General features: G+C 36.8%; 3 protein-coding genes across 6 annotated transcripts; all 3 read left to right on the top strand.

Annotated features, from left to right (window-relative positions):
* The first annotated feature begins 46 nt into the window (after positions 1-46).
* Positions 47-11,254, top strand: lnpk (lunapark, ER junction formation factor). 4 transcript variants are annotated; one of them, XM_051897206.1, is made up of 14 exons: positions 47-141; positions 493-601; positions 686-727; positions 3,355-3,542; positions 3,981-4,039; positions 4,185-4,225; positions 4,343-4,426; positions 4,989-5,040; positions 5,124-5,327; positions 7,189-7,294; positions 7,445-7,515; positions 7,630-7,794; positions 8,025-8,111; positions 10,061-11,254. In XM_051897206.1, the coding sequence occupies exons 2-14, from the start codon at positions 575-577 to the stop codon at positions 10,246-10,248; spliced, it is 1,314 nt and encodes a 437-aa protein (XP_051753166.1). In that variant the 5' UTR covers positions 47-141; positions 493-574; the 3' UTR covers positions 10,249-11,254. The 4 variants fall into 4 exon arrangements, with proteins under 4 accessions (XP_051753166.1, XP_051753168.1, XP_051753165.1 ...); XM_051897205.1 differs by having other exon boundaries at positions 53-137; positions 553-601; XM_051897208.1 differs by lacking the exon at positions 8,025-8,111 and having other exon boundaries at positions 48-137; positions 553-601.
* A 683-nt stretch (positions 11,255-11,937) lies between these two features.
* On the top strand, positions 11,938-14,899 carry atp5mc3b (ATP synthase membrane subunit c locus 3b). Its single transcript, XM_051897209.1, has 5 exons — positions 11,938-12,015; positions 12,227-12,314; positions 12,971-13,048; positions 14,031-14,221; positions 14,595-14,899. The coding sequence occupies exons 2-5, from the start codon at positions 12,276-12,278 to the stop codon at positions 14,707-14,709; spliced, it is 423 nt and encodes a 140-aa protein (XP_051753169.1). The 5' UTR covers positions 11,938-12,015; positions 12,227-12,275; the 3' UTR covers positions 14,710-14,899.
* A 1,520-nt stretch (positions 14,900-16,419) lies between these two features.
* On the top strand, positions 16,420-27,951 carry chrna1 (cholinergic receptor, nicotinic, alpha 1 (muscle)). The gene is made up of 9 exons (XM_051897136.1): positions 16,420-16,687; positions 17,789-17,931; positions 18,071-18,115; positions 20,249-20,358; positions 20,513-20,708; positions 21,089-21,326; positions 23,796-24,019; positions 26,817-27,056; positions 27,227-27,951. The coding sequence occupies exons 1-9, from the start codon at positions 16,642-16,644 to the stop codon at positions 27,353-27,355; spliced, it is 1,371 nt and encodes a 456-aa protein (XP_051753096.1). The 5' UTR covers positions 16,420-16,641; the 3' UTR covers positions 27,356-27,951.
* The last annotated feature ends 30 nt before the right edge of the window (positions 27,952-27,981 follow it).

The raw sequence follows: 27,981 nt of genomic DNA, 5'->3' as shown, positions 1-27,981 counted from the left end.
ATGTTTAGATGCGATATTTTGGTGCAAGGCTTTTAATTGTACGCTACGGGGCTTTTATTTTGAAGGTCCGATTTAACTTCCGAAAACCCTTTATGTCACCGTCACACACTCAGCCTCCGACCCATCTCTGTAGAAAGGCAAGTTAACGAGTGAACTCTTGCAAATGTTTGTCTTATAATATGCTCCACCCAATATTAACGTAATGAAAATATGTTTAAATCACATTGCTTACGGTTTTCCATTAAGCGAATTAGCTCCAGGACAGTTTTAGTCTGGTGAAAAGGCAGGGCAGGTGTTTACTGCCAATCCCTGTTGTAGTAATAACCTCAACACAGCAGTAATAATAGTTGCAATGTTTTCTTATTTCTCAGGTGAATTTACTTACTCTTGGTATTCGTTTGGGGTTTGCTTCTCCAACCCACGTTATTGATTAGATGACTGATCCCTATTCCAAGATTGTGTTTTGTTCTGTGCTGTCTGTCTTCCAGGCAGATGCATTAGAGACTGAATGTGTTGTAGGCGTTATTAGAGGGGTTTTGTTTCTGCTTTAAGGTCTGGATTAGCAGTTCTGACAATGGGAGCCATCATTTCACGGTGGAAGGTGTGTATTTCACTCTTTTAGCCATTTTCCTCAATCAAACGCTTTCTATACACAATAATTAAAGTAATCGTTGTGTCTTTACAGACTAAGCCTTCCACTGTGGAGCTTCTGGAGTCACTGGATAAGGTATGTTCTCCACTGCTGTCCTGCCCTTTCACACCCACAGACTTCTTTCAGCCATTGTGACCTTATCACACACCACAGAGCTGTATGTCATCATCTGAACCCTTGTACTGGCTGCATTTCCTTGCTTTACTCATTCCTGGCTCTCCTCCCGAAGCCTCCGTCTATCTGGAGACTGTATTGACAGGACCATCTGTTCGCTGGATTGCTGCGGTTGACCTTAACTGCCCAGTAGTGGTCACTGCTTTGGTTTAGAGTGAGCTGTAGGAATACACTTTGCAATACCAGAGGGCTTTTATGTTTAATTTCACCCTGAACATTCAACTGTAACTAACAGTGCTTATATGTCCAACATTCAGTAGTCACAGGTTGTGCATTAGCAGGGTCAGCGTTTCACAGATTTATGTTGTGTACAGGATTTTTAATGGCTTGCTATAACATGGGATACTGCGACAAATCTGTTATTCCTGCCAACATATCAGCAAACATTTCAATTTTATCTTAACTTACTTAACTTTAATCGGATTGGATAAAGTCTGATATATAAGTCAGAAAAAAAATAATTTTGAAATGGAACATTTCATTGAAACTTTAGACAAAATATAAAAGGAAATGCGAAAAAAGGTTTGTGTATGTCTTTTATGTTTTGTATCATATTTGAAAAGGCATTTATAGCCAATGTAGTACTCATGGAGGAAAAAACACAATGCATGTATTGTCACTGTCTCCCAATAATAAAATGTTTAGTTTTATGATCAAAGCTCTGTATTTAAAAACATATCATGCAGTGCAATACAATTATGATAGATGTTCATTTTGAAATATTAATAACAAAACTAGTGCTGTGATTAATCGCATCCAAAATAAGTTTGTTTACGTAATATGTGTGTGTATTTATTATGTGTATATGTAATTATACACATGCATGTATATATTTAAAAATAATATATTATATATAAAATATTTATATATAATTTAAATTATATACAGTGCCACTTGAAAGTTTGTGAACCCCTTGCAGAATCTGTGAAAACGCTAAAAATTTTAACAAAATAAAAGAGATAATACAAAATGCATGTTATTTTTTATTTAGTACTGTCCTGATTAAGATATTTTACATAAAAGATGTTTACATATAATTCACAAGACAAAAAATAGCTGAATTTATTAAAATGACCCAGTTCAAAAGTTTGTGAACCATTGATTCTTAATACTGTGTGTGGTTACCTGAATGATCTACGACTGTTTTTTTGTTTTGTGATGGTTGTTCGTAAGTCCCTTGTTTGTTCAGAGCAGTTAAATTGCCCAGCGTTCTTCAGAAAAATCCTCCAGGTCCTGCAGATTCTTCAGATTTCAAGCATTTTTTGCATATTTGAACCCTTTCCAGCAGTGACTGAATGATTTTGAGATCCATCTTTTCACACTGAGGACAACTGAGGGACTCAAACACAACTATTAAAAAAGGTTCAAACATTCACTGATACTCCAGAAGGAAACACGATGCATTAAGAGTCGGGGGGTGAAAACTTTTGAACAGGATGAAGATGTCTAAATTTTTCTTATTTTGTTTAAATATCAATTTTCTTCATTTAGTACTGCCCTTCGGAAGCAACAGAAGATACTTTCATGTTTCCCGGAGACAAATTAAGTACAATTTACCTTGATCTTCAAATTCCAAATGTTTTCACCCCCCGGCTCTTAATGCTTCATGTTTCCTTCTGAAGCATCAGTGAATGTTTGAACCTTTTTTAATAGTTGTGTTTGAGTCCCTCAGTTGTCCTCAGTGTGAAAAGACGGATCTCAAAACCTGGAGGATTTTTCTGAAGAACGCTGGGCAATTTAACTGCTCCGAACAAACAAGGGACTTACGAACAACCATCAAAAAAAAAAAAAACAGTCGTAGATCATCCAGGTAACCACACACAGTATTAAGAATCAGTGGTTCACAAACTTTTGAATGGGGTAATTTTAATAAATTCAGCTATTTTTTTGTCTTGTGAATTATATGTAAACATCTTTTATGTAAAATACCTTACTCAGGACAGTACTAAATAACATGCATTTTGTATCATCTCTTTTAGTTTGTTAAAATGTTTCACATTTTCACAGATTCTGCAAGGGGTTCACAAACTTTCAAGTGGCACTGTATATACATGTATACATGTAAATATTTCTTAAATATATACATGTATGTGTGTGTATTTATATAAACATAATAAATATACACAGCACAGAGCACACACACATTATGTAAACAAACGTTTATTTTGGAAGTGATTAATCGCAATTAATCATTTGACAGCACTTAAAACAAAAATGATTCTCTCTAAAATCAGATTTCACAGCAAAAAGACACGTGTACATGACCTGAAGGTGGACATTTTTAGAATTATGCTAAAAGGCCTTTTGCGCTCTAAACAAGTATGAACTATCAATCAGACAACAGAAGGCATGTAGAAGATTGTGTACAACAGGTTTCTCAGCAAAGTTTTGATGATGATGATAATTAGAAATTCACATCAGATATGACACAGAAGGTTAAAAGAGATCATGTGAAGCATACTTACAAAGCATTTTTACATCATTTATCATAATGAACTCACAATATTGCATTATGACTTGAATCCTAGGACATAAAGGACCTTGAGGAGTTTCGTACAAAGAACCAGCGCTTGCTGAAGTTGTGGGTGGGCCGGCTTCTCTTCTACTCATCTGCTCTGTACCTGATCACATGTCTGTGTGTGTATTACCTGTACTTCCCTGAGCAGTGGAGCGCTCGCATCATCACCGCCCTGCCTCTGCTGGCCTTTCCAGCACTGTGAGTCCTAAGTATTATTGCTGGACAATTATATTGTATTACTATTAGTGCAGCACATATATATTACCTATTATTACACATATTGGTTACACTTTATTTTAAGGTGTCTTTGTTACACTGTAATTATACATTTAAGTACTGAGTAATATTAAGTAACTACATGTACTTACTATAGGGTTAGGATTAGGGTTTGGTTTGGTTTAGGGTTAGTTGCATGAAATTAGGCATAATTTATAGTTATTACTACAGTAACTACATGTAACATACGTAACAATGACACTGTAAGATAAAGTGTTACTCACATATTTTACATATTGCATTCTATTATACCTCTTTTTAAAGGTTGATTGGCTAAAGGAGGTCAATGTCATTGTATTGTCAACTATTTAGGTAGTTTTGTTGTCTTGCTTTTTTTTTACCTTTTCTCTTTCTTCATAGAGTGTTACTACTACGAAAACTGCTAATCTTCCTTTTCTCCAAACGCACAGAGAGAAACAGTAAGCTTATTATACATGTTGTTTTCATCATCTTTTCTTCATTGTCTATGCCTAAGATTTTGATGTAATTTGATCGATTGACTGATTGGTCTTTTGAGTGAATAGCCTTAGAGATTGATTGCTTTTATGGTTTCTTCTGTTTCAGATGAAAAATTAGACGATTTAAAAACACAAAAACGGAAAATAGTAAGTGTGATTTCAGACACATTAGAACAGAAGCTTTCTAAGAAGCTAAGCTAACATTTCAGATGAATAAAACTGTCTGTATGTTCCATAATAAAAAATGAATTCTGTTTTTGTCAGCTTGAGGAGGTGATGGAAACGGAGACCTACAAAAATGCTAAACTCATATTGGAGAGATTCGATCCAGAATCTAAGAAGAAAGCAGTAAGTACAGTCGTGTGTAGTATAATAATATCCCTGTTGTATATGACTTTCTTTCTTCAGATAAACACAAACTAAGATTTTTAGGGAAATAATCAATCTCTGTGAGTCCATATAATGCAAGTGAATGGGTGCCGCTTGGTTGATGCTTGAAAAACCACAGACGGCGATCGTGACGGTAATCCATACGACCCCAGTGGATCAATCAATGTCTTCTGAAGGGAAACAAGAGGTGTCTCAACATCCCTTGTGAATGCTCATAAGACAGTACACCAGAAGCAAAATGAGTATTTTTCTTACACGCCTATCGTTTTTACCGTCATGATCGCTGTGTGTTTTCAAGCATCGACTGAGCGGCCATGTTATGGACTCACAGAGATGAATCATTTTCCTAAAAATCTGCGGGATGGCATGAGGGTGAGTAAATGATCAGAGAATTTTCATTTTTGAGTGACCTATCCCTTTAAAGCTTGAATAAGGTTTCAAAAAGATGTAGGAAATAGGGATTTATGTTTGAAGCTAGCAGATGAGTTGTGGTAGATAAATGCTTGGTTTGTGTTTACAGGAAGCAGAAGCCACTCCAGTCAGACCCCACATGACCCCTAGACCAGGACAAGGTTTGTATTTATTTTTGATTTTTTTGACAGAGTTAGTGTGTTTTCTGTATGCACAATTCACGCTATATTCTCATTATATCCAGACCTACGGCAGCGGCATGTTGCCTTGGCTACTCCTGGGCTTGTACCCGGTCCCATGACCCCAGGAGGCACACCCCTTCGTACTGCCCCAGGAGGACCTCCAGAGAAAGGGCTTGCCGGGTCTGTAGCCAGTCCGAGCCAGGCAGAAACACCACAACATATGATGAGAAGAAGCATGAATCCTTATTCACCAGGACCTGAATCAGGTTTAGTACACTCATACTTGAATGGATAATGAATACTGGGTCCCACTTTATATTAGGTGGCTTTAACTACTATGTACTTACATTTAAATTAATCATTTGATACAATGCACTTATTGTGTACATACATGTTTTTACATTGTACTTATATTTTAAAAATACCTGCATGTAATTACATCTGTAATTAATTTCTGTAATTACATTTATAATTACACTGTTGATCCATCCATTACACCTTAACCCACCCTTAAACCTCAGACCACCAAACCTGTCACTAACCTTACCCATATCCACCTCAATAGCAGCAAAAGTGTTTTGCAATACAGTATGAACACAATAAGTACATGTAAGTACATAGTAGTTAAGGCCACCTAATATAAAGTGGGAGCGAATATTGTAAAACAGATGTGTAATTCTGATTAAATAGCATATAATAATATATCCTGTGACCATAAATCAGTTGAATTTTATATGAAATGAGTCAATTCGTACATTCTTTTATTCTTAAATAAATTTACCTGTTTTATGAACATTGGTGTCTTTTATCATAGAGTATAAATGGCTGTGCTTTTGATTGGAATGCACAGCTAATTATTTTTATATCATAATAAATGATAAATGGCTGAGATTAAAGTACAGTACAGTTTTATCTAAATAAATGACATAAAGGTAAGGAGATGAAGTGAGAATGAATTTTTAAGTGATCCATCCCTTTAAAGGATTAGTTCACTTCAGAATTAAAATTTCCTGATAATTTACTCATGCACCCCCATGTCATCCAAGATGTTCACGTCTTTCTTCAGTCGAAAAGAAATTAAGGTTTTTGAGGAAAACATTCCAGGATTTTTCTCCATATAGTGGACTTCACTGGGGTTCAACGGGTTGAAGGTCCAAATGACAGTTTCAGTGCAGCTTCAAAGAGCTCTACATGATCCCAGACGAGGAATAATCTAGCGAAACGATCGGTCATTTTCTACAAAAAAATAAAAATGTATGTGCTTTTTAACCACAAATACTCGCCATGCACTGCTATGTGATGCGCATTACGTAAACATGTTGGAAAGGTCACGCGTGACGTAGGTGGAAGTACTACCGTAGGGCGAAAAACTCCATCTCATTTTCTCCTCCCACTTTAAAATCATCCGACATCGTTGTTTTACCTTTTTTTGTAAAGGGCGTTTGACTTAATCTTTGCATGTTCGCTTTGCAGACACTTGATCGGTACTTCCGCCTACGTCACGCATGACCTTTCCAATGTGATTACGTAATGTGTGAAGTCATGGACACGCATCGCAGAGCCAGTGCAAGATGAGCATTTGTGGTTAAAAATTATATACATTTTTATTTTTTATAAAATGCCCGATCGTTTCGCTAGATAAGACCCTTATTCCTCATCTGGGATCGTGTAGAGCCCTTTGAAGCTGCACTAAAACTGCAATTTGGACCTTCAACCCATTGGTAACCGTTGAAGTCCACTATATGGAGAAAAATTCTGGAATGTTTTCTTCAAAAACCTTCATTTCTTTTTGACTGAAGAAAGAAAGACATAAACATCTTGGATGACATGAGGGTGAGTAAATTATCAGGAAATTTTAATTCTGAAGTGAACTAATCCTGTAAGTGTTTATAAAGGCATTCAAACAGTTTAAGCCTGCATTAGAACTTCTTACTAGCGTCTTACTTAAGTATTAATGCATTCCTCAGCAAATCAATATTTTCTGGGGCTTAAACACAGACTGAACATTATAGACTTCTCACTGCTTTGCCATATTTGATGTCATTTGCATTATTTTGAAGTCCTGGAGTGTTATTTTTCCTGAATTGTGCACTGATGAAGTGTCGATTATGTTCTTGATCATTTCAGGCATGCGTCCCCCTGGGCCACCTCTCGCTCGACCCATTCTTCCACGAGAGCGTAGCGCTGTGGACAGAGTCATTGAGTATTTGGTGGGAGATGGACCTCAGAACAGGTATTACAGCGGTATAATATACAGTACAACCAGCTTGACGTTCAAGCTACTCGGAGAAACACACTGAACACTCTACTGGCCATAATTATGTTAGTACATGTAAGAAAGATTTGTCTCTTGCCCTCACCCCATTTACTCTTATACATTCAGATATGCATTGATTTGCCAGCAGTGTTTTTCCCACAATGGTATGGCTTTGAAGGAGGAATTTGAGTATGTAGGTAAGAGCCTGTCAGAGCATATTATGGAACTGAGGATACTCAAAATGAGAGTGTGGTGTTTCCTTACCTGAGGTTCCTCTTATTTTGATACTCGTGTGATGTTTTATGTTACAGCATTCCGTTGTGCTTATTGCTACTTCATGAACCCGGCAAGAAAGACACGCCCCCAGGCACCCAGACTCCCAGAGTTCAGTTTTGAGCGCAGACTTCGCTCTGAATCTCCTGAAACACAATCTTCTGCCGCCACCGAGACACCAGAGGACAGTGACGCCCCTGAAGGTATTTCATACTGCTGACAGCCAGTGACATCATTATGATGACCTCATAAATTCATTGTCATCTTGTCATGCCATTTGTCAATCAAAACTGCAACTGGAAAGCCTCCAAGGAGAGCAAACAACTTTGAAAGTCAAGACATGCAGATTTGAAGAAATCATTTACATTTATCATTTGTATGTTAGTGTATGAATGAATGTATGTTGTATTTTATTTTATTTATGTGTTTTTAGACCGTATTGTGTCGGCCCGCTCCACTCGGGTTTCACACTCTGGCACCCCCTGGAGTAAAGTTCATAGTTTCAAGAGAATTCACTCAGGTCCCAGAACCTACGCACAGACTCACTTTACTTACACATACGCTACCATTCAAAAGTTTGGGGTCGGTGTGATTTTCTGTTGTTTTCGAAAGTGTCTTATGCTCACCAAGGCTGCATTTATTTGATCAAAAATACAGTAAAAATACAGTAAAACAGTAACATTTAGAAATGTTATCACTATTTAAAATAACTGTTTTCTTTTTAAACATATTTAAAATGTCATTTTAAACCATTGTTTTTTTATGGTCTTTTGATGAATAGAAACCGTTAAAAAAGTAAATTTGAAATAGATTTGTTTTGTAACATTATAAATATCTTTACTGTCACTTTTGATCGATTTAATGTGTCCTTGCTGAATAAAAGTATTAATTTAATGAAAAATAAAAATCTTACTCACCCTAATCTTTTGACCTGTAGTGTATGCACTGCATGATGCTTTGGTGCTAAAGTATTCCCTGCTCTTTTCAGTTACTATGGGTAACATAATCATGATCGCAATCATTTCCTATTCCCTCTCATACACAAAATCACACAACACAATAATGACTGTCACTGCGAGAAGGTGTGTTTGTAAATGGCTTTAAATCTTATCTGTATATATGAAAAATGTCTTCTAATGTGTGATTTGAACTCTGTTTTATATCTGTCGTGAGGAAAATATTCTGCATTTGACATTCAGCTATTTTTTGCTGTATATACAAATAGAAATAGCAGTCAAAAAGATGATTTTTGCTTTTATCATCTTTAGTTATCTGCAATATTAATATTAAAGGGTTAGTTCAGCCAAAAATAAAAATTCTGTCATTAATTACTCACCCTCATGTCGTTCCACACCTGTAAGACCTTCGTTCATCTTCAGAACACAAATGGGGATATTTTTGATGAAATCCAAGAGGTATATGACTCGTTTATAGACAGCAATATAATCAACAGTTTCACGGTACAGAAAGGTACTAAAGACATCGTTAAAACAGTTGACGTGACTACAGTGGTTCAACCTTAATTTTATGAAGCGACGAGAATACTTTTTGTGCGCAAAAATAACGACTTTATTCAACAATATCTTCTCTTTTGTGTCATTCTCATACGTTGTTTACGTCCAGCGCTTCCAGGTTCTATGTCAGAACACCGACTCATTATTGGCCGGCTCCTGCGTCAGCATCACATGCATGTGTCGTGCTGCTCGCGTGATCAGCTTTGGCCAATACTGAGCCGGCATTCGGACATAAACACGGAAGCCTTCACTGTGCTTACTGCGTCACCTGCGTAAGGATAATGACAGGGAAGAGAAGATAATGTTGAATAAAGTCGTTATTTTTGTTTTGTTTTTGCGCACAAAAAGTATTCTCGTCGCTTCATAACATTAAGGTTGATCCACTGCAGTCACGTTGACGGTTTTAATGGTGTCTTTACTACCTTTCTTTTTCTTAAAAATGTTGATTTATATTGCTGTCTATGGACGAGTCATATACCTCTCGGATTTCATCAATATCTTATTTTCATCAATATCTTAATTTGTGTTCCGAAGATGAACGAAGGTCTTACGGGTGTGGAACGACATGAGTAATTAATGACAGAATTTTCATTTTTGGGTGAACTAACCCTTTAAATTTAGCACGATGGTCAGATGCTAAGTTAGATACTGAATGTCTAAAATGCTGAATACTTTTCTTTAAAAAAAATCTGATCTTATTTTCAAAATGCATGGTTCATCATCTTAATTTTTGTTTTTGTATAATTAATAATTGGCTTTTGATAATGCGTATTGTGCTTCTTTTAAACGTATTATCATACTGAATGAACAATGCCACAAATTATATTCTTATTTTGTAATGCTTTAACAGGCCTAATACGCATACTTTCTTACACACCACAACAGTGCCATGGCTCTTAGGAGTGTAAGTCCCCAGTGCCAATTATTATCTTATTTAATTATTTCATTTTTACAGATGATGTGGAAAGACCTACATCTGCTGACCCTCAGGACGCGGCCGCTGAAGATCCGCCTGTCGCACACGAAACCGAAACCGAGGCCGAGGTGTCAGAGCCTCGACATACCCCGTCCCCCTCAAAGGATGTCCAACAGGAAGAAGCTGAAGCTCAGGGGGAACAGCAGAAAGAGGATGAATCAAACTAAACTATGTTTGAATGTTTATGATCAATGCTGTTTTGGTTTTTGGCATGTTTGGTTTTAACTTCTCTCTTCAGCATGTTCATTTAGTACATCTTCAGTAATTCTGAAGGCTGTTAGGAGTTTTTACTGCTATTTTATTTATATATGCACTACATCATTCACATATAGTGGGCTTAATATCATATCACATTACAATTTCTAATACTAATGGTGTATTGCGGCCCATAGTGGTGATGTCACCCAGTACAATATCTGTGCATGGTTTGTTTATGAGGGTGATATAACAGAACAAACTGCAGTTGCTAAAGTCAGAATAATTTTACAGTGTTAACATTCAATATTGCATAGTACATTAGGACAAAAACATGTAGCACAGAATGTTTAGCTATCATAGCTATGAGTTTAGCTATCAGTGTGTTTACAGAATTATTTGAAACCTGCAAAGTGAAAGCTGAACAAAAACACCCAAAAGTGTTGTTCTAGGGGAGTGATGTTTTATTTATTTTATTTTTTTTTTGGCCAAATGCACTATTTTGATTCTTAAATATTTATTTATTTTGTTTTGAATTGTTTTAATTGCTTGTGTTTTTCTGGTCAATGGTTTATTTGCTTATTTGTGTATAATTCATCTGTTTTGTGCCTTTCTGGTTAAGAATATGTGACTTACTGCACAGTTTACAAGCAAAATCTGTCAAAATACTTGGTGTCCATACATAGGATGTTTTCTGCATTGATGTTTACGCTTTTCAAGTCAAATGATGCCAGAAATGAGTGGAATTTATTCATAAATAATGATAATTTGTTAGTTCATCAAGTATTGTTCCTCTGTATTCTGCATTAGTTAACTTATTTCATTTTCGTATTCATGGTGAATTGATTATCTCAACAGTAAACACATAAAATGTATGTGCTTTGAAACTGCAATTATCGGTTTTTCTTGTTTGTCAGTACCTGCACATGTCTGCTGCTTTTACAGACTCTACATGCCAATAAATGTTCCTTTTCTAAAGCATGATTCATGATTACAAAATTAATGTTTTAGAAATTAAAAAGCGCAATATGGAAAGGCTAAGTGAGACATGAATGTTTTTGAGACCTGTGCTTTAGCAAATATTTCATGCATAATAGATAAATAATTTTAGAGTAGATTCAGTTATACAAGTTCCTTTGTATATGCTCCTATAACGACTTAAGTAACTCAAAATTGTAATATTTAATGTAGTTTTTTCCTATTGTTTTTTTTGTCCTTTGATAGGTGACGTGATTTCACAGATCCTGAAAATGATCACAAATGTGTTCTTTGACATATGTTCAGTCTAATATCAAACCAGCAAAAATAGCCTATATTTTGTCATGAAATATTTGTAGAAATCTGTGGAAATTTTTTATATAATCATGTTTTATATAATTTCGTTGTGTATCCTAATTAGCCTATTAATAAGCCTGAGTGTTAAAAGTATAGCCTATTAATTGTTTATTTACAAAAGTAGTCTGTGTACTATATCAATGTACGTTCACCTTATTTTATTACACTCGTCTAGTAAAACTGACTGCTTGTTCAGTCATTTCTTTCAGACATGTTGTTACTGTCTGCTAGAAGTGTAAAAACGCAGTAAACAAGAGTTTTATGTTTTCTTTGCCCTCAGTGCAGTTTTAAATAAAGCACCATTGAATGACCTTCAAACGCGTCACTCGTGCATCCGGGCGCTTCATTAAATAGAGGGTCGGGCATGCGCAGTAGCTCCTCAGCGGTTCGACCTCTGCAGCCGGGTAAGTGAAGGGGAGCTAAATGGGAACCGGCGAAGCTAAATTGTCACAATCGTATACCATCATTACGCTTTAGATATATTTTTTCAAATAATTTGATCGATTTCATATTCTACTAATTATACCACCCTTGCAGAAGCAGCTATTTAGTGCCAGGTAGCTTTCTGAAAGCGCTGATATTGCATTGACCTTAAACTGTCGTCTTTTTCCATAGAGACAGACGCGGGTTTATTCCTCACCACAGTCAGCGAGCTCAATCAAACATGTACGCCTGTGCGAAGTTCGTGTCCACACCCGCACTGGTGAGTATTCATGATGTTTTTTTTGCAGCTGCGATACAGTGGATATGGTCAGATAATTATGCAAGAGGCCTGGTGCACCTAACTCTTTACATTTTACATGCGTGTATATGCATGTACATCAAAAATTGCTGCTGCAAAATTCGTGTGTATGTATGTCATTATGGTTAATATGTCAATGGGCTGTTGATACTTGTTGTGTTGCTAATGCTATCATCTGAACTGCGATTCCAGCGAAGTCAAGGTCATTATAACAGTCTGACAGAAAACCATAATGTTCCATGGAAGACTGAAATGTGAAACAAAAAAGTAACTCTCTTAAATGTATTACATTTAGAGATAAAGGTTAAAAATGGTAGTGATGGTTCATTTAATCAAGGCTCTAATGGCTTGTTGCTTTCCTTTTGCACTGGACAAACCTTTTACTCCTTTAAATATAGATGTCATGTTTTGTCCAATTGACTTTGACCAGTCACATCCCAAATGTCATGTATAATTTCTAATTGTAGTAGCACATATGTTTGTTTTTTTTCTTGACATGGTACTTCCCACTTCATTCAAGTGCTGAAGCAACAGTTGGGCCTTGTGTGTCAGTCTGAAGTACAGCACTCCTAATGAGTGTAATCTTGGGTGCTAATGGCATTTTTGATCTGTCTCAGGTCCGCTCTGGCTCAAGGGCGCTGTACAGACCACTCTCTGCCTCTGTGCTCTCCAGGCCAGATGTCAGCTCTGCAGAGGTGAGTGGTTTATTTTTTTTTGCAGATGTTTAACATCTGTGACACTTACTTGCTGGTGTAAATAGACATTTAAATGTTCTTTCAGCAGTTAATTTGCTACAAACAAGCAAGATTGAAACATTCATTTTCTGTGAAGTTGTTTTGAAACCGTATTGACAGAAGTGGTAGTCTTTGTTTTCTTTAGATTTCTTAAAGCGTTAGTTCACTCAAAAATGAAAATTATCCCATGATTTACTCACCCTCAAGCCGTCCTAGGTGTATATGACTATCTTCTTTCAGACGAACACAATCGGAGTTATATTTAAAAATATTCTTCGTCCTCCAAGGTTTATAATGGTTGTGAACTGGGGGCTGCGTTTTGAACACAAAAAAAAATGCATCCATCCATAATCGAAGTAGTCCATACGGCTTCAGTGGGTTAGTAAAGGCCTTTTGAAGCAAAGTAATGCATTTTTGTAAGAGAAATTTCCATATTTAAAACTCAAATAACTAGCGTCCGGCGGACGACTGTACACAGAATGCGCAAGTCGACTTGCGCCAAATGAATAACTTCTGAGGCGATGTATGACGGTTATTTTTCTTACAAAAACGTGTAGCTTCATTTCAAAAGGCCTTTATTAACCCACTGGAGCCGTATGGATTACTTTATGGATGGAGGCTTTTTTTTTTTTGTTCAAAATGCGTCCCCCTTAACTACCATTATAAAACCTTTTGGAGGACTAAGGATATTTTTAAATATATCTCCGGTTGTGCTTGTCTGAAAGAAGATAGTCATATACACCTAGGATGGCTTGAGGATGAGTAAATCATGGGATAATTTTCATTTTTGGGTGAACTATCTACTGAACTATTATATTCACTTGTTTGCATTATGAACTTGCTGCATAGTGTCGTTTTAATCGATCTACAAGGTGATTTCTTTTTCTGCCAAGTAATGGTAGTTGTAGTTCATTCATTTTGATTGTCATGTCCTCTTTTAAAGGCCAGCCCTGCCTTCCTGCCACAGACTGCCATTTCCCAGGTTGCAGTGCGGGGTTTTCAGACAAGCGCCGTAAGCCGTGACATCGACACAGCCGCCAAGTTCATTGGTGCTGGTGCCGCCACTGTGGGAGTGGCAGGTTCAGGAGCTGGAATCGGAACAGTGTTCGGCAGTCTCATTATTGGATATGCCAGGTAGACCATCACAAACCACAAAAATGACCCCTAAATAGTCACCTTTACCATCAGCTGCTGCTTCTGGTTATGGCATTACTTTTAAGGATGATTTTCCAAATATTAGTTCAGCTGTCCTCAATTTTGTTTATACATTTTATAATTAAATTTTCAGATACATTATAAAGAAACTAAGAACTGAGCTTGTGCATATTGCAGCAATGCAAGAGTAGTATTGTGTAAAATACTGAGTTTATCTAGTTTAACTTAACTCATCCTGACCTATGTCATGCATCACACTGTTGGGAGCCAATGTCTCTTGTCCATGACGTAAAGCCAACTTCATTACAGAGATCTGGTAGCGTGACCCCTGACCTCTCCTTCTCTCCTGCAGGAACCCATCTCTGAAGCAGCAGTTGTTCTCATATGCTATCTTGGGATTTGCCCTGTCCGAGGCTATGGGTCTCTTCTGTTTGATGGTGGCTTTCCTCATCCTGTTTGCCATGTAAATACTGCTCCGTCCACCTCTTCCCACAGCTGTGACGACACAGTGTTTTACACTGGCTACCAAAAGAGTTCTGTGTTGGTGTCATTAAAATTGTACATTTTCCAAGTTTTGTTGAAGGCTGATAAGATAAAACATGTATTGTAAAAATGTATCCAAATACAGAATAAATACATGTATTTCACTATTTAAAATGTGGGTTGTTTTTGTCTTGGAATCCGGTGTCAATGAAGACACTTGTCCTTTGAAGATTTCAGGATATTTGGGGTGTGTTTTGAAAGGGGTTACTTTTATTTCTACAATTCATATAAAAGTCAACCATTTATGGTGCCATAATTTGACAGACAGTGTGGTCTGTTACAGAATGGCTCAGATCTTGTGTATTACCAGTGTTGGGGTAACGCGTAAGTAGTAACTTGAGTTATGTAATATTACTTTTTTCAAGTAACTATTAAAGTAACGCATTACTTTTGTAACTTAGAATATCTAAGTTACTCTTTCAAATAAGTAACACAAGTTACTTTTTCACATTTATTGATCGACATTTCTCCAGTCCCCATGTTGAGAGAAATAAAGTGCAGAAGCATTGTGCGCTGTGTGAATATGATGGTTATTGTAGTTCTACGCTAATTGGTTACATGCATTTACTCATCTCACAAAAATGTTCAGTATTTAAAAAAACAAAAACAAAATAACGACTTATATAGTGATGGCCGATTTCAAAATACTTCTTCATGAAGCTTCGGAGCGTTATGAATCAACGTATCGAATCATGATTCAGATCGCGCGTCAAACCGCCAAACTGCTGAAATCACGTGACTTTGGCGCTCCGAACCGCTGATTCGACACGCTGATTCATAATGCTCCGAAGCTTCCTGAAGCAGTGTTTTGAAATCGGCCATCACTATATAAGTCGTTATTTTGTTTTTTTTGGCGCACCAAAAATATTCTCATCGCTTTATAATATTAATATTGAACCACTGTACTCACATGAACTGATTTAAATATGTTTTTAGTACATTAATGGATCTTGAGAGAGGAAATTTCATTACTCCCTATGGAGGCCTCACTGAGCCATCGGATTTCAACAAAAATATCTTAATTTGTGTTCCGGGTGTGGAACGGCATGAGGGTGAGTAATAAATGACATTATTTTCATTTTTGGGTGAACTAACCCTTTAAGGGATATGTAAAGTGGGAGGAGTTGGATATAGATCCGACCCCACCCCCTGGATCTTGTGTTCTGCAGTGAGGACCATCTCTGTAAAAGTAATGTAACGCATTACTTTTCATAAAAAGTAACTAACACAATTAGTTACTTTTTAGGGAGTAATGCTATATTGTAATGCATTAATTTTAAAAGAAACTGCATATTACTTGGTTTACCAGAAATCTAAATGATCATCCTTAAACTTTATTTTATTTTTTGTATCTTGTAGGATATAAATGTACTTGTATTCATATAGAAAAATTATTGTGCGACAATTAGGTTTCTGAATATAAAGAATTAAATGCACATAAAATCTACAAAAGCGTCAGTAAATGTTGCTTCACAAATTCTACAATAATTGATCATTTAATTTGTTGCAACTGCAAGGGGGTGACAGGGGACGTATTTTAGACCGGTTTTTATTATTACGGTGACAACCAATAGGTTTAGATGAACTGAAATGGTTACATTTAAGACATTTGATAGTTCTTTGCAACTGCAACTGTAAAAACATGCGCTTTAAGTTTAAACCAAGCACGCACGTGCAGCAATGTTTGTCTCGCGCTGACTCTGACAGCTGCCAGCTCGCGCCACATGCGTGTTTAATAGTGCAACTCACTCACACACAGAGTTTCAGCTCGTCAGGACGCATAGACAACTGTAGCTGTGCTCTTATAGATTATTTGATCGTTCAGACTACACGGACTTCTCACTCATAACAAGGAGATGAATAACTTTATACTGATTTTGCAGTTTTTGCCTTTTCTGTTTGGTGAGTAACCACTTTGTTTACTATTAGAATCTTATAAGGGGAAACTGCCCTGGTAAATAGACAACAAAATATTTAAATTGGCCATAAGTTATAATACATTGATAAAGGCTTTAGTTTAACAGCTATCTATGTTGTTATGGAGAAGAACAGTGTACTTACCTAGAAATAACCTCTGTGACAAGTACAGAAAGCGAATAATCGTACTTTTCCACCCAAGCTTTTGTTGGACACCAATACAGGTTAATTTCCATGGCGATACGTTGTTATGTTCAAATGTTTTAGTTTTTAAACACTTTTAAATGTTTTCTATGCTTCTGTGTATGGTATGCATACTATGCGTCCTGTTTGATTGACAGGTGCAAGTGCGCGGCCTGCCGGCGTCATTCAAGTGGTTTGTGGATTATATGAGATCAGTGTGTCAGCGGTCAATTTTGTGCTATTTGCTAACAAATATTAGCATCTCGTCTCTCTCTTTACATTTTCTTACAGTTTCTTTTATGCCTAATCTCTTAGCTGGATGCTGAAGTCAAGGCTCTGCTCATCGAAATGATACTGTGGCCTAAACTTAAACCTGAAAAGATCCTTGTTTGATGTTTGTATCTAAAATACTGTAAATGTACATGTGGACCCAAACGCTCATTCATTTACGTGTGTCAGTCCACTTCTAATATTCACATTTGTGGAACAATGGAAAACAATCAAACATTGCAAAAGAAATGGTCACATTTTTTGAAAATTATTTACTTTATTGTTCCCCAAAAAATGTCTCAGAGATGTGTAAGAAACAAAATATGATTTTAACAAACCAATGAAACCCAGTTATTTGAATAAACTGATTATTTACCTTCAGAATTTCTGCATTACTTCCGTTCTGGTTATAAAAGAATAGTCACATTACTCAGACATCAGTTTGTGTGTCCTTGTGTGTGTGTGTGTGTGTCATGTGCAGTTGCTTGACTCCATCAACTTTAATCCTGTGTGCTGTTTAGGATGGATGTGTGTGTGTGTGTGTGTGTGTATGTGTTTGTGTGTGAGTAAGAAGAGTAGGGTGATAACTTATTCTCACAGAGCATTGATGTAGTGTGTGTGCTTGTGTTGCAGGACCAGCACTGTGCTCGGAAGATGAGGCGAGATTAGTAAAGACTCTGTTTACCGGATATAACAAAGTTGTTCGTCCTGTCAGCCATTTTAAGGATCCAGTAGTGGTTACTGTGGGACTACAACTCATTCAGCTTATCAGCGTGGTAAATTATATTTCTGTTCATTTTTAATTCTTTAATTCAGATTAAAGTTTTATTTGTATGATAAAAAAAGTTTACTTTGCAAAACCGTAAACTTTTTCTTTTCTCTTACCCTCCATTATCTACCCTTTCTTATTTTCAGGATGAAGTTAATCAGATTGTCAGCAGTAATGTACGGCTAAAGCAGGTGTGGGTTTGAGCTGCTGTTTCAGTTCTTGTGTGCTGCTATCAAAGTAGATAACAGTAGATATCAAGATGTTTACTTTGAAAAATTGACCTGTATGAACAAAAACAGAGATTTAAAGGGTTATTTCACCCAAAAATGAAAATTCTGTCAGTAATTACTCACCCTCATGTCGTTCCAAACCTGTAAGACACAAATTAAGATATTTTTGATGAAATCTGAGAGCAGGTGTTCAGACGTAAACACAGAAGTACTGCACTGCGTTCACTACGTCAACTGCGTAGGAAACTGACATGGGAGAGAAGTAATTGTTGAATAAAGTCATTATTTTTGTTTTGTTTTTGCGGACAAAACGTATTCTCGTCGCTTCATAACATTAAGGTTGAACCACTGTAGTCACATGGACTGTTTTAACGATGTCTTTACTACTTTTCTGGACCTTGAAAGTGGTAATTAAATTACTGTCTATGGAGGGGTCAGAAAGCTCTCAGATTTCATCAAAAATATCTTAATTTGTGTTCTGAAGATGAACGAAGGTCTTACGGATTTGGAGCGACATGAGGGTGAGTAATTAATGACAGAAATTTTGGGTGAACTAACCCTTTAAGCAATGTTAATAACACATACAACATTCTGTACTATAACATTTAATGTGTCAAATACTTGGGTCACTTGAAACCAGTCAACAAATGTCCAGGTCACATTTCAACTTCAAATTATAAGAAAAAAATAAATAAAAATTCATATTTTGCATGAAAGAAATACATTATTTTTATGTAAAAATCACTAATTCTTTTTACTGGGGTGTGCCTGGGATTGTCTTTCTTTTTTTTAATGATGATTCTCATTGAATTTTGCAATAATTTTGTTTTATTAAACCAAGTTAATTTTTAATGAATAAAAGGCAGTACAACAAATGCTGCCATAAAATCACCCTAAAATTAAAATAAACAATTCTTGTTTTTTTTTATTTTGTTTTTTATGGAATATAGCAGTGTTGATAATAAATGATTTATCTGTGCACACCACTATTTCTTTGAAGAAAATTAATGTGCCCTCATAATCTTTAAAGGGTTAGTTCACCCCAGAATGAAAATTCTGTAATTAATTACTCACCCTCATTTCGTTCCACACCTGTAAGACCTTCGTTCATCTTCGGAACAATGAAATCTGAGAGGTATATGACTCTCTTCTCTTCTGTGTCATTCTCATACGTTGTTTACGTCCAGCGCTTCCAGGTTCTACGTCAGAACGGCGACTCATTATCGGCCGGTTCTTGCGTCAGCATCACACGCATACGTTGTGCTGCTCACGTGATCAGCTTTGGCCAATAATGAGCCGGCATTGGGACGTAAACACAGAAGCCAGGGAAGACGAGTCATAAATCTCTCGCATTTCATCAAAAATATCTTAATTTGGGTTCCGAAGATGAACAAAGGTCTTACAGGTTTGGAACGACATGAGGGTGAGTAATTAATGACAGAATTTTCTTTTTTGTGTGAACTAACCCTTTAAAGTAAGCATGAAACTGATGTCTTTTTTCCCCTTTTGTGAAGTATATCCAAGTGAAACGGCTCCTCAAACAAGAAAAAATACAGGATGGGACTTGATTTTGTCCAGTGGGAATTGATTGGATGGTTGTGGTTTGCTATTGCTGTAATCTCAAGTGAGTGACAGGTTGTCCCGCCCTCGTGCCAGTAAACACGTCATTAGATAAGATGTCGCCTGAAGTGGGAGAAGTTATTTTAATTATTACGGGGGCGCATGAAATTTGAAAAAAATTGTGATGTGCATGGATAAATAATTTTCCAATAAATACTGCAGTATTTCATATAAAATAAGAACTGTCATGTTTGAGTTCAGTTTTTTTTTAAAATCCTGTCACTTACATGCGATCACAGCAATAGCAAACCACAACTATTCAATCAATTCTCATTGGATAAAATCAGGTCCCGTTCCCCATTTTTTTCTCATTTGAGAAGCCTTTTCACTTGAATACATGTCACAAAAGGGAAGAAAAAAATGATTGCAACTTCTGCTTTATGCTGACTTTTAAATGACAGTACCCACGTGGAGACAGCCAGGAGGTAATACACATATACTGTATCAATCTTTTTCTCCTTTTCTCATGTTCAGCAATGGAAGGATGTGAATCTGCAGTGGAATCCTGATGACTATGGTGGCATCAAGAAGATCAGAATTCCCTCCACTGACATCTGGAAACCCGATTTAGTGCTTTATAACAAGTATGATACACAGTTTCCAGTTGGCTTTTACTCATTCCCTGTATTTATCTGAGTGGCACCTGTAGTATGTTAGTGTGAGTCTATCAGGTAAAATAAATGCATTGAAATGTGCATATACCTGGTCTGATATATTTCTTTATTTGTGTATGTGCAGTGCTGATGGAGACTTTGCCATCGTCCATGAGACAAAGGTCTTGTTGGAGCACACGGGTATGATAACATGGACTCCCCCAGCAATCTTTAAGAGCTACTGTGAGATCGTGGTCCTTCACTTCCCCTTCGACCTGCAGAACTGCAGCATGAAACTTGGAACGTGGACCTATGATGGCAACCTTGTCATCATCAACCCAGTAACTATAACAACAAACACATGATCACCAGGATGTAGTATCCATCTTATTTTAACGCAAGAACAGGTACAGCCATTTGTAACTTAAATGTGTAAGGCTTCTGGTGTCAGTCACTTCCAGTTGTTTTACAACTGATACTGCAAAGCTTGATATTGCAAACTGGTATTTGTTATAATATTATTAAATGTATCATCATAATCATAAACACACTGGCTTTGTACTTGTAAGTACTGCTCTTTGTTATTCTTCTTGTTATTTACCTAATGAATAGGAAGTCTCGCACATTAAAGGAAATTAGCTTACTTCCGCACTGCAAAATAAATTGTCTGTACATTGTTTATTGTATGAACCAGGTTATTAATCTTTTTGTGTATGTGTAGGACAACGACAGACCAGACCTCAGTAATTTCATGGAGAGTGGGGAGTGGGTGATGAAGGATTACAGGAACTGGAAACACTGGGTGTATTACGCTTGCTGTCCAGATACGCCCTACCTCGACATCACTTATCACTTCCTCCTGCTCCGCCTCCCACTCTACTTCATCGTAAACGTCATCATCCCCTGCATGCTGTTCTCCTTCCTCACTGGGCTTGTGTTCTACCTGCCCACAGACTCTGGTAACCCACTGTGTGTTTGTGTGTGTGTACATGTGTGTGGTATGACCAAACTCTTATATCATGGTGTATTTTTGTTTTATTACATCATGGTAACTTGAATTATTTTTGCTGAATACTTGCTGGAAATATATTTAAATATATAAATAACCATGGGGTAATGCTTTTTTTGAATCCAGTGAATTAAAAAGGCCATATTATGCCCTTTTACAAAGGCTTGATTTTGTTTTTGGGGTCTACTAGAATAGGTTTTCATAGCTGAATGTTCAAAACACATTATTTTTCACATATTTTACATTAATGCAGCACCTCTTTTCCCAGTCTGTCAGTAACACTCTGGGGTGCGTTTCCCGTACAACGACATAACTCGCTGCTTCACTACTATAGTACGATGCATCGTTGAAAAAATCAAATAGCTAGTTTCCCGAAACCGTATTGTCGCAAACCTGTCATTCAGCCACGTTGGTGAATGATGTCACGCAGGTGGTGGAGTAATAACTTCTTTAAATGAATCCGTTTGAGATCGAATTAATGCTAGTTTTTTTGCTATAAATTATGGACATGGCATCTGAGGTCTAATTCTCATTTTTCTCAGTTATTTTGCTTTATTTCCAGATTCATAGAGACAGAGAGACACGCGTCATAATCTGAAAATCACGGCAATCCAACCGTCTCCATTGACTTTGTAATGCGTAAAGCTGCCTCCTTGTCATTTCTGAATTATAACAAAAAACAGAACGATGTCTAAAAGCTGCTATGTGACAGGGTGTACATCAAACCAGCTAAAAACTACGTTTTTATAAGCTGTCAACCCAAAAAAAACCCCAAGTGTTTAAGGACACAAAAGTGGATACGGGCAATTGAGACAGAGTGCAACATGTCATATTACTCTGAGAACTACGCCCACTGGAGGGGAACGTAATCGACGACAGGATATGCTAAAAAAAAAAAAAAATGCATTATTTTTAACTGTCAAAATATTATTTCCCCTATGTGTAACGCTGCTGCTGCAGACAAGAGGCGTTGGATCCAAATGCAGTAGAAATTTATTGAAACAGAACAACTAAAATAACTGTAGACAAGGAACAAGATAAACCCAGGCTCATGAACATGAAGCTGCAACAAACGCACACGATACAGCCATATAATGGCAACGCTAGACAAGGAACATGAGAAACACTGGGGTATTTATACATAAGAGGTGACTGGCAAACAAGACACACCTGGGAACAATCAGGAACTAATCAACAAGAAAAACTACAAAGGACTACAAAACATGACACAAGACAGGAAATGTTACAACTGCCGTAAAAACCCAAAGAAGAAGAAGAAGAAGAAGAAATGTTACAAAAGTTCTAACACAAGACAGGGGAACACAGGCTGGGATCACGACACTATGTGAACCTGCACATATAGGCGTACTGAGTGTCAGGATCCCACAATTTACCTATTCTTCCTGCTGATGCTTCACATCTTATTGCCTGTATCAACTTTTGTGTCCTTAAAGGCTGGCTTTTACAGTTCGGTAGCTTATAAAAACTTAGTTCTGGGTTTTTTAGCTTGTTTGCTGTACATCCTGTCACACAGCAGCTTTTAGGCTTTGTTCTGTCTTTTGTTAGAAGCAAGAAATGACAAGGAGGCAACTTCACGCAATACAAAGTCAATGGAGAGGGTTGGATTATTTCCCCCCCTGGTGTGTGCATGGCCTAAATGCGCTCTGTCTTTACGTACCAGAGCACGTACGCACATGCGCACTCTTCAAAAACGGTGCTTAAAATCTATTTACAAACTAAAATATTTAAATGACATTTGTATATATTCAAAATAAAATATATACATTGTACTTAATGTCAACTTGCTTATTTTGCTGAATATAATGATTTATTAAGTCCACATGTTATACAAGAAACTGTGCTTCTTACCACAGCTCGAGAGCTGTTGTTCCAACCACACAAGTTTGCGATGCAGTTTGCGAATGTTTGTTTGAACTATGGTTTCGGGAAACACCAAATCGTTGAACTATGTTAGTAACGACGGAACTTGCGATGTTAGTTGCCTAACGAAACGCAGTGTATTGTGATTGAGCGTGTTTCAGAAATGTCCCGCCCCTTACCTTAATCACTTTTTTTCCACACACTATGCAACTCAACTAGGGCTTGCCCCTTTTTTTTGCATATGCCTTGGACGGTAATTATTTAAATGAGGAATATTGTGACGTGTATGTTTCCTGAAGGAAAGTCAAAACTACAATCAATGCATTTCAGGGAGAAACAATGCTTACTGATATAGAGAATAACTCCCTTTTGAGTGACTTTGTGCTTTGCAGACCTTTTTCATGCTAAAACAGCGACATTACACACTAAAGAAAGTTGAAAATGTAAAAAACATGACAGGTCCTTGATAAATATATTACTAATGACAGGTACTTGAGCATGATGGACGTTTTGAACTTCTGTCTTGTGTTGCGTGTAGGTGAGAAGATGACCCTCAGCATCTCTGTCCTGCTGTCTCTGACTGTGTTCCTGCTGGTGATTGTCGAGTTGATCCCCTCCACCTCCAGTGCTGTTCCACTCATCGGCAAATACATGCTCTTCACCATGATCTTTGTCATTGCTTCTATCATCATCACTGTGATTGTCATCAACACACACCACCGCTCTCCCAGCACACACACAATGCCTGCCTGGGTCCGCAAGGTACGTATGGAAAAGAGCAGCTTTGTTACTCCTTTTGTGTTCCATGGGGAAAAGTCATAGAAATTTGACATGAGAGTTTATAGCTAATTAACTTCAGAAGGTGTTACCAGGGGTGTCACTAGACCCTTTTTACTGGAGCATGAGCCCCTGTCAAATACTGCTGTGCCCCAGTAAAATATTAGTGATAAATTCCTGTCTGACAGTGGAGATTACTGTGTACCATCTTAAAAAAAAATCTTTATCCCTGACAATGTGTGTTTTCAATCAGCTGTTTTGAATCAGAACTAGCAATGTCAATTACTCTTTTAATCTAATCAGTCAGACGGGATTGCAAAAAGGTTTGAATTTGTTTGCCATTCAGTTTGATTCATTCAGACATTTCACTCACACAAGAAATTGTTTTCAGCAGTTTCTCACATCAAAATAGTAACAGAATACTTGATAAGACAGCTCTATATTGCACATGCAGCGTATGAACGACTCTGTACTGCAGGGGAAAGACAATTTATATCAATATATCCATAACAGAACCTGTTGACAGGCTAGAAATGCCCCTGGATATTTAAAAATTAATGCATAAGAAGGAACCTACTAGTATACTTAAAGTTTAAAAATAATATATAAATAAAATAATAAACGTAGTAAACAAATTAATAAATTGTAAAATACAAGTATTTGCAGTATAACAACTATTAAACTGGTAGCTTACTGAGAATATTCTTTATAGTATCCTTTCATGAACTAAAAAGTGGGATAGAAGTATATAGCTAGTAAACTGTATATCTAGTATAACTGTATAAACTAAAACAGCATATCTATAAGTTCACATGTAGTATAGTTTACAGAATAGTTGGAATACAAAAGAAAAACTTTGATCCAAACTAACTGTGTTCTTCGAAGTGTACTACTGTTACAGTTAGAGTACACTTAATAGTATAATTTTATAAACTAAAACATGGGCTTGGAAAATATACTTGAACTTTACTTGAGTTTACACAGTGTTTTTGACACTTTTTTTATTTTTACCTTGGAAAAATCATGCAACTTAACCCTTTAAGCCCTGAAGGCATTTTTAGTGTTGTTTTTAGTTAGCGCCTGTTCACCCTGTGGGGTTTTGTGTTGTTCCTCCATGAGGAATATCTTGTGATTGAAGCAAGGGATTATGTTGATTTTGTTGATTATGTTGACTCATTTAAATCGGGAGCATCCACTGTAAGTAACGATCTATGAAAGTTTAATGAAGTTATAAGTGAAAATTCCACATGAAAACTACATCTGATTCTAGTTAGCGCCTGTTCGCCTGTGGGGTTTTATGTGTCATAACTCCATGAGGAATTTCTCTTGATCATTGAGTTATGTTGATTTTGGACTCATTTTAATCGTGAGAATAATGATGTGCCATTTTCCACAATCGGAGCATGTTTCATGAAGTTATGAGCAAAAACGTGACATAAATGCAGCATCCAGATATTACTTACATATGGGTCTTGCAGGGCTTCACATACAAAAACTCGCTCAAGTTTAGTCAAAGCCCAAAACAATTATGCTTGTTGTATTGTGTTACCTTTCAAATGACATATGACACACGACTTTCTGAGCTGTATGATGTTTATGCAGTATGCAGATGCATTGCAGTACATAGTACAAAAATACAGAGCCCTGCACATGACATGCAAGAAAAAAAAATTAAATCGTGCGCACGACTTACTAATTCATTCCCTCGATTTACTAAAACGCATGTTTTAGTAAATCGAGGGAACAAAATAGTAAATCGTGCGCACGTTTTAGCCTAGTATTTTTTTTGCTGCATGTCATGTCCGGGGCTCCGTACAAAAAAGTATTTCATAAATTATGAAAACATTTTTTTCTATTTATCAGCTAATAACTCTGCACTACTTGGGTGTTAATCAAACTGGCTACCTTCATTGTAAAGATCAGACTCTGAGCTTTCAAATTACACCTATTTTTGTTGATCAAGGCAGTAGTTTTTAAAAATATAATTATAAATTTTTTTGTAGCTAGGTGGCGGCTGCGGGCGGTACACTCTGGTTTAGAGGGACTACTCAGCAGTCGTTAAAGGGATAGTTCACCCAAAAATGAAAATTATCCCATGATTTACTCACCCTCAAGCCATCCTAGGTGTATATGACTATCTTCTCCAAGGTTTATAACGGTTGTGAATGGGAACCCAAATTTTAAAAAAATAAATAAAAAAATGCATCCATCCATAAAAAAAAAAAGAATCCATACGACTCCAGGGGGTTAATAAAGGCCTTCTGAAGGGAAGCGATGCGTTTTTGTAAGAAAAATATCCATATTTAAAACTTCATAAATTCAAATAACTAGCTTCCGGCGGATGACCGTACGCAGAATGCACAAGTTGACTTGCGGCAAATGAGTAACCCATATTAAAAAAAAACTTTAAAATGATGCCTATTTTGTGTTATTCTTGTCAGTGGTTGCTCAGCAATTCGATATTGATTTTTTCACGGGGGTGGTGCATCGTTGGCGGTACACTTCGGTCTTAAAGTGTTAATAAAGGTACTTTTTTTTTGGAAGTTACATTCAAAATTCAGATGGCTCCAAAAATTTAAAGTGAGCATGGGTTTTGAGGTGGAGCTGCCTGTTCTCAACAGTGGTTGAGAATCATTATTTTTGCAGTCTCGTTTGGTGCTGCTAGTGAAGTACGATTTTATTTTTTGGTATTTGTATTTTTTGCCTACTTTGAGCTATTGATAAACCTGTTGATATTCTGATCAGGGATGCATGGTGGCTTTAACTCTCCTCTGCCTTACAGATCTTCATAGACACCATTCCAAACCTGATGTTTTTCTCCACCATGAAGCGACCATCCCAGGAACGACAGGAAAAGCGTGTCTTTCCTGCCGATTTTGACATCTCTGACATTTCAGGGAAACCCATGCCAGCCTCTGTCACTTACCACTCTCCCATAACCAAAAATCCTGATGTACGCAGTGCCATCGAGGGTGTTAAATACATCGCAGACACCATGAAAAGCGACGAAGAGTCCAACAATGTGAGAACATTTATCTCACTTTTCTATCATGCTTTCTTTCTCCTTAATTTGACCTTCTAGCTTTCACAACTTTTGTTCTTCCTGCAACTCTGTGTACAGGAGTTGTGAAGTACTTTCCTCTTCTTCCTTCATCTGATTACTTGTGTCTTTCACTCTGTCTGTTCATCTAGGCCGCAGAGGAATGGAAGTTTGTCGCTATGGTCCTGGATCACATTCTTCTATGCGTGTTCATGGCGGTGTGTATTATTGGCACTTTAGGGGTGTTTGCCGGACGCCTGATCGAGCTCAGCATGCTGTGAGACCCAACTGAAGGCCCAACTGAAGCCAGAGACTGGAGTGCCTCGACTCTCTGCCGAGCTGTAGCAAAGAGTCTACTTGGATCAGTGTTCTTAGACAACAACTGGAAAATAAAACACACACCACTCGTTTCTCTTCATTCAAAGTATATCTGTTATTACAGTTGCTCCTTCCCTCAGAGTGTCAGTACACTGTATCTTGACAGAATTAAGCACAGAAGCAGAGAAACATGAGAACATTATATTTCATTCTGTGTATTTTATGTTAGATTTGTTTCCAATGTTTTTATTTTTCTTGGTTTGTGTTTTCTGTGGTAACCAATGTACTTGAATGGCTTGATATTTAAACAGAGAAAAGAATAAATAAACTGTTTTTGAGTGTATATAACAGCACATTAACAAAAAAAACGAAACCTAAATAGCAAAAAAAAAAAAAAAAAAAGGTTGACTTTTTATTCGGTTTGATTATATTATGTATTTAATGATTCATTTTAAATGTATCTTTAGTTTGAAAATGTTGTTTGATTAGGCATACAGGCCTGATTAAAAAATGAAACATTTGTCTTTAAATGCATCATAAACTACACTTAATATCACAATGTTTGGGTTTTCTTTCTATAATTATTTTC

This window comes from Ctenopharyngodon idella, chromosome 6, assembly GCF_019924925.1.
Source record: "Ctenopharyngodon idella isolate HZGC_01 chromosome 6, HZGC01, whole genome shotgun sequence".
NCBI classification, from domain to species: Eukaryota; Metazoa; Chordata; class Actinopteri; order Cypriniformes; family Xenocyprididae; genus Ctenopharyngodon; species Ctenopharyngodon idella.
This window is presented reverse-complemented; position numbering and strand designations above follow the sequence as displayed.